Source organism: Culex quinquefasciatus, chromosome 3 (assembly GCF_015732765.1).
Source record: "Culex quinquefasciatus strain JHB chromosome 3, VPISU_Cqui_1.0_pri_paternal, whole genome shotgun sequence".
Classification (NCBI taxonomy): Eukaryota; Metazoa; Arthropoda; class Insecta; order Diptera; family Culicidae; genus Culex; species Culex quinquefasciatus.
This window is the reverse complement of record NC_051863.1, coordinates 618,094-625,362: the sequence shown is the minus strand read 5'-3', so window position 1 is coordinate 625,362 and position 7,269 is coordinate 618,094. Positions and strand designations below refer to the sequence as shown.

Here is a 7,269-nt window from a genome sequence, read left to right as displayed (position 1 = left end):
TAGTGTGGATGCAGCTTTGTTTTGTCAATGCCTTCCAACGCTGTCGCCGCGGTGGAAGGCTTGAGTTGACTATTGGCCGGATTGTTTTTAGTAATCCGGCCAGGAGACGGGTTCCGTGAGGTCCCCGGTGCTGCACTCGAGTTGCCATGCCTAGCGCCACGCTTGGGCATCTCCGGGCGGCAAGTTCGCGATTAAACACTTCACCCGCGGCGTGAAAAAGTTGAAAATTTAACGGAGCACTAAAATTGTGTTATGGCTGGCTCCAACGTAGGTAGCCCGATGACCTCCTGAACACGAGAAAATAAAAATCATCGAAATAGAATTTGAGCAGTTGAAGGTTAATGATCTCCAAAAAATACACCGTGCGACGTATACGTATATGGAGCCTAACATTTCAAAAGGGCACAAAAATTTTGTAAACAAAAGTTTATCCCTTTCACTCAAATGACAGTTTACATAAGGTGTGAAAGGGACACACTCTTGTTTAAAAAAATTATGTCCCCTTATGAAATGGCAAGCACGAAATATACCACAACACACCAATGTCGAATACCACCCTTACCACCTCAAAATTCATACCACCATGAAATAAAACTGAACACGTGCTGCCAACATGACCGAACTACTCACACATTTCATTTGACATTCTCCCTTGCAGCATTTCAGTCTTGTTTTGCTCAGTCGTTCGTAAATCAAGTCAGCTGTAGGCATGCAAGAGTCGTCCGTCGTCTCTTCGTCCAGCACGCCCTGCATGCACTAGTTCAGTGTGTGTTTTTATCTATTTTTAGTTAAATAGTGCCATAAATACTCGCGATATCACACCGTGTGCACGATTGGAAGAGAGGAAGAAGTGCACGCACACACAAGGCACACTTCGATTGTGAACGACCTTCAATATTGACTTGGAGAGTTAGAATTCGATTTGTTAGAAGGGTAAGTTGTGTTCTTACGTTTTCTTAATTTTAATTTGGCACAACGTGTTGTTATCAGTAGTCTCAAAAGCATCGCAATGCATGTGACCTTCGTCCATTCGGTATTAACAAATCGAGAGTCAGTCAACCAGAAAGAAAAAAAAGCTGAGTGCAGATGTCCTCGCCGAGCCACTCAAACCGTGACGAACCTGGGCAAAGGTCACCAAAACGTGAATTTTTCGGGTTCGCTGAGGCGCAATAAGCTCTGGGTGGCGGCACTCCCTTAATTAGATTAACCCTTACATGTTGTGTGATTTGTGGTTGTTTTGTGTCTACCTTTTAACTACTCTGTACTCTATTGATTATGTTGTTACATTCGTTTGATTTTCTTACTTTTCCCCTCCTCTCTTGCTTTCGGTTGCTTAACTTTCACACACAAATACTCACAGATGTCTAGCCGAAAAGTGCTGGTGAGACATGTAAGTAGCTTACGGTGCGACGAACTCCCGGTAGATCGAGGCAATGATTTAGGGCATGGGAACACTCTTGAACTTAACTCTACTCTACCACTTGCAGGACTCACAGGCCCCGTACATTCCGGACTGGTTGGAGTGTCACCGCAAGCCGGTCAAGATGATCCTCAGACTGTATTCGAGCTTTATCCTGTTTTGGGACTTTTGCATCATTCTCGTGTACTTTGCACTGCAGATGCTTAGGTCGTTGTACCAGTTTGTGAAGCCCCCGAAGCGAAAATCCGTCGCTGGGGAGATTGTGGCCGTGAGTATTGCTGGAGCTTTGAAAGCGATTCGTTTGATTGACTGATTGATTTGCAGATCTTCGGAACGAGTCGCGGCGTGGGCCGGGATCTGGCGATTCAGTTGGCCGAACTTGGCGCCAAAGTGGCCTGCATCGACATCAACTCCACGGACAATGACATCCTGGTGAAGGGGATCAACGACAGTGGCTACATTGCCCACGGGTTCGAGTGTGACGTGACGAACAAGAACGACGTCATCCGGACAACCAGCGCCATCGAAAAGAAGTTTGGCCACGTGACCATGCTGTTTCACTGCTGCGGTGTTCCCAGCCCGAGGTCAATCGTAACCGAACCGCCTCCGATCCAGACCACCCTTAATCTTAGTGTCATTTCACACTTTTGGGTAAGATTCCCTAAGCCTCATCTGACTCTTTCAAAACTCATCTCTCATTCTTAACCCTCAGCTCCTGGAAGCCATCCTCCCAAAAATGAAGCGAAACAATCACGGCCACATCGTGTTCCTCACCTCGGTCGCCGGCCTCAGCGGTGTAAAGCACCAAACCCCACTTTCCGTCGCCCAATTCGCCGTGCAAGGCCTCTTCGAGTCGGTCCTCGACGAGCTGCGCATCGAAAAGTTCCAAAAGAGCATTCACACCTCCCTCGTGCACCTCTACCCGTTTGTGGTGACGGAAAAGTGCCGCAACGACATACGGATGCGCATTCCGTCCGCGTTCGGAACGATTCCGGCCGAAGAGGCCGCCCGCCGAATCATCGACGGCGTCCGGCGGAACGAACTCGAGATTGGCATCCCCAAGTATCTGCTCGTGCTGGGCCACCTGGTGCGGCTGCTGCCCCGTCGGGCGACCCTGCTGCTCCGAGAGCTTTTCGACACCGGAGTCGACTTTTGATTTGGGGAAGGAGGAGGACACAGTCACAGAACTGACACGAAACGCAAACCTTGATGCCATATTTTTTCTTGTCTTGTTTTATTATAAGCAATAGGCGCCGTTCCTATTGATTGTTGAAGATTAGTTTTGTGTTCGAAAACAAAATACTTAGATCACATTACATTAAGTTTATCATCTGGAAATGATGCTTCGTTACCTTATATAATAAAGATTTTTTTGCAAACTAACCGAATGTTTTTAATTTCCAACTGAGATTCCCAAAACAGTGTCCACGTGATTTTTGAATGGCCTCTTATTATGCATTCAACCTGTTTCGAAATTTCACCCAATCAGAAGGTAGGTCGAAATTAGGCACATTGAAGGTCGAATGCTAGGAGCAATAGCTGCTTCCGCAGGCTTTGCTGATCTTCCAAGTACTTCTTCTCCATCTGCAATACCATATGAAATTGCTTGAGCGCTGCTTGATGACACTTCCAAAAATATTCCTTGACAAACTGCTTTTATTTCTTTCGCACTATTTGATTTTTCTAACGAGTTGAATACCACACTTAGAGCGAGCTAGCTCACATCACACTAATACAACTGCAAGACCGAAGCCGTCGCGATGAACTCTCAAACCATTGACCAAGCAGCGTAAAAAACAAAAATCGCGATAAAACTGTCCAAATTCCCAAAATTGCAGGAAATCTTCACATTCCACATGCAAATCTACACGTTGTAAAATCTTTTCACTACTTTTCACGCGATTTTTTATAAAAACAACCGATTAAACAATTCAAATTTCGTGGACCGCACATCGCCAGCCTCTGCTCTCGTTGGCAGGGCTGCCAACCTTAAATTTAAAGGGCGCTCCGCTTAGTAGGCCTTGTATGGGTGAACCCAAAAAGTTTAAAGCAATTCAAAAAAATATAAATAATATCCATTTTCGGTTTTGTAGAGAGTTACTCAGGAATATAAAAACAATCAAATTTATTTATGCATCTCCCGACTTTTTTGCATTTCAACTGTTTTTGAGACGTTTGGCTGGTCCAGTTAAGCAATACCGAACAAATACTGTATTCAGAAAAAAGTACACGGAAAAATATAGTCATTATTCAAATTAACTTCAGTGAACAAAATGTGCCAAATTGTGAGCTACAGGGTATGACAGACGTTTAGTACTCTACCAAATTATATATATATATATATATATATATATTTTAAATAGTGATTTTTAGAAAGTTTTGAAAATTTATCCAATAAAGCTTCCAAATAGTAGTTTATGCAACAAGTTGCAAAAAGAGGATTTTTCAGCACGAGTCGTACATTTATCCAACGAGGTTCACCGAGTTGGATAAATACGAAGAGTGCTGAAAAAATCAAGTTTTGCAACGAGTTCCATACAACATTTTTTGCAATTCCAAAAAACACACTGAGTGAAATTTTATGTCATATTTTCATTTTTTTTTTTGTCAATAAATCGTTTAAATCAAAAAAATGTTGAAAAGTGTTACTTTTCGAAACAAGTGCTGAAAAGTTCAACTTTTCAGCACCCATTTCAGTGCTGAAAAGTATAACTTTTCAGCATTTATTTTGAAAAGTGTTGCTATTCGATTCTGTTATTTTTGGTACAGAAAAGTAGGCTATTTCGTCGTTCAAGAATGACAGGAAAAGTAAGTAGTTTCACGACGGAATTGCAAAAAATCATTTTTAGATGTAAAACAAAATTTAGTATCAAACAATAGCAAAACAAACAAAAATCTTAATCTTAAAAATTGTATGCACTTAGAAAACTCATTTTTCCCAATTTAAATTCTCCGCAACTAGGGGTCAAATCAATTTTTTTTTCAGAGATAAACTAAGAATTTTGTCTTTAAACAATACTACTTTTCTGTAAAAATTACCTTAAAACAGCTTTAACTCGAAAACGGTGCAATGTATAAAAAAAACACACACACACACACACAAACACACACACACATAAGTTCTTTTTGACACGATTTTTTTTGGGTTTTAGAAAACATTTTATATTTTGGTCTAACAATACAGTTTACAATGGTTTACTTTCCTAACTCTCATCCTACATTCCTAACATTACCAGATTAGTTCCAAAAATATGATTGGAAATTAATCTGTTATTCCATTTCATTTCACGAATTTGCTTTTTTAACACTAACATGCTAGATCCAGAGTAGAACTTAAAATTAAACGAAATCGCAAAAATACACAATTATAAAGCGTATTTTCCGTTTTTTTAATGCTCATCTATCTTGAATGATAGAATCCCGATTTTTATCCCACTTGACCTTTCTACTTTATTATTTGTCCAGTTTGAAAAATCCTATGGATTGAGGGCATTCCATTATTTTGTGTCCGTTGTTATCAATTCCATTACAAATAATTTTAACTTTACATCCAAAAAATATTTTCGAAGGCTTTTTAAGCAAAATTTTCGATATTTTTCAAAAACCAAAAATTCTCAACTTGGCGAAAAAACGTCTATTCTCAAACACCGATGGTTTGACACCAACTGTTGTCAAACGAATGGGGTCACTTTTTAGTTTGACACATCTTTTACACGGAGTTCACACACACTATCAAACGTTTGTTTTGATAGTGTGCGTGAGCGCCGTGTAAAAAGTGACAGTTCGTCACTTTTTAGTTTGACTTTGACCAACCAACGGGGTACAAACTAAAAATGTGACAAACGAAAAAGTGACCATCCACCGGGGGTTGAGAGTATTACTGAATTTAATGCTTTCAAAACTTTCCTATCCAAACTGTAGTCCCAATTCACCCCACTTGACGGTACTCGAAAAATTAGACCAACCCTTCTATTCCAGCTCCCCCACCATGGCCCCCTCCAAGCGAATCCTCTGCGTCGGCCTCTGCAACCTGGACATCATCCAAGTGTGCGACGCCTTCCCCGAGGAAGACTCCGACCAACGATCGCTGCAAAGCCGCTGGCAGCGCGGTGGCAACGCCTCGAACAACTGCACCGTCTTGGCCCTGCTCGGTGCGGACGCTGAGCTGCTGGCGACCTTTGCCGACTCGGACCACTTCCGGTTCGCTGCGGAGCGTGACCTCGAGCGGCGAGGAATCGCCACCGGAAACTGTGTTCGCCACGAGGGCTGCGAGATTCCGCTGTCGACTGTTTGGCTGAGTGCCGCGACCGGAAGTCGTACGATCGTGCACTCGAATCCGAACCTGCCGGAACTTACGGTGGGGAATTTTGGAGGGTGTGATTTAGGCTTGTACAGTTGGGTGCATTTTGAGGTTTGTCGGATGATTTTTTTAGTTGAAGGCGAATTTGAGTTTTTTTTTTCTCTTACAGGGCAGACGAACTGCGTCGGAAATTTCCAAAATGATCGCGTCTATCAAAGAGTGGAACGATCGTTCGGAGGAGGAAAAGAAAATTGTAATCTCTGTAGATCTGGAAAAGCCACGGGATTCCAACCTGTTGCTCGTGCCAAATGTGGACATCATCTTTCTTGGCAAAGACTTTGCACGCTTCCGAGGATTCAACTCGGCGCTGGAAGCGGTTTATGGTTTCAGAAAGGAATTTCCCGGAAGGTTAGTTGCTTGAAAATTTACAAAATTTGAAAACTACAACATTTACAAAATTCTAAAAAAAACATAAAATGAAAATAAAAAAACTGCAAAATTAGCAAAATTAAACCTACAAAAAAAAGGTAAACTGAATAAAAAGTTCCTCAAAATCTAAGCTTAACACAGCTCCGAAAGTGAGCGCTACGATTGCCGTTGCAGTTAGCGCACTTGACGCGTGACTTGTGTTACTGAGCTTTGCCGTTCTACGCATTATTGTCCCATGGTTATGTAAATCCTAGCCATTTTTTTGTTGTTTTTCAGTTACACCATCATCTGCCCTTGGGGAAGCAGCGGAATCGCTGCACTAGATGCCAACGGCCAATACCTCAGCTGCGGCGTCTATCCGCCGGAAACGGTGCGCGATACGCTCGGCGCAGGGGACACATTCTGCGCGGGATGCATCTTCCAGCTGAACCGTGGCAGCTCGCTGCAAGCCGCACTCGAGTTCGGATCGAAACTGGCCGGCGCCAAGATCGGTGACTTTGGGTTTGACCATTTGGGCGGGAAAATACCCGCCCTTTTGGAGGGTTGTTCGAAGTGAACTGTGTAAAATGAAAAGTGAGGTTGTACAATGAAATGATTTTTTATTTGTTTTCACTTTTTTAAAGCAAATGAACAGGAACAATCTTCCTTGGTACGAGTTGCCTCACTTATTTCTGCCCGAAAGCGTAAAACGTAAACCTACGAAGAAAAAATCTTGGGCTTGGGAACAAAAACACGTCTTGTTGTTGTTGTTGTTGAGTCGCACGACAATAGCAATAATCACTAGTATTGGTAGAGGGATTTGTGTTGCTTTTTGCTTGTTACTCTTTTGTGCTACATTTACTCCAGCAATGTGCGAAAGAAAATCGGTCAACACTTTTTTTTTGTATTTTATGCTTAAATACGCGCCATTCGCAGAAACACGCACACAAACACTCATTTAAACAAGTGATGCAAGAGATAAGCCCTTTTATTATCTTCACACACATCTTTGCTCTGACTCTGACCGCTCTCTCTTTGCCTGTTTTAAATCGATCCGATTGAGTACTTAAATAAATACGTTTTAAACCTATATTTACATTCGATAAGTTAAAAAACAAATGAAAAAGTCTAGATGCATTTG

At 42.2% G+C, this 7,269-nt stretch overlaps 1 protein-coding gene across 4 annotated transcripts; it reads left to right on the top strand.

The window, feature by feature from the left end:
- The first annotated feature begins 449 nt into the window (after nt 1-449).
- LOC6046375 (ketohexokinase) lies at nt 450-6,801 on the top strand. Of its 4 annotated transcripts, none has more exons than XM_038262637.1 (5): nt 636-933; nt 1,361-1,420; nt 1,488-1,688; nt 1,745-2,071; nt 2,133-2,803. In XM_038262637.1, the coding sequence occupies exons 2-5, from the start codon at nt 1,361-1,363 to the stop codon at nt 2,574-2,576; spliced, it is 1,032 nt and encodes a 343-aa protein (XP_038118565.1). In that variant the 5' UTR covers nt 636-933; the 3' UTR covers nt 2,577-2,803. The 4 variants fall into 4 exon arrangements, with proteins under 4 accessions (XP_038118567.1, XP_038118565.1, XP_038118566.1 ...); XM_038262638.1 differs by having other exon boundaries at nt 638-933; nt 1,361-1,390; XM_038262639.1 differs by lacking the exons at nt 1,361-1,420; nt 1,488-1,688; nt 1,745-2,071; nt 2,133-2,803 and adding exons at nt 5,399-5,831; nt 5,890-6,128; nt 6,426-6,801 and having other exon boundaries at nt 450-933.
- Nucleotides 6,802-7,269: the final 468 nt, after the last annotated feature.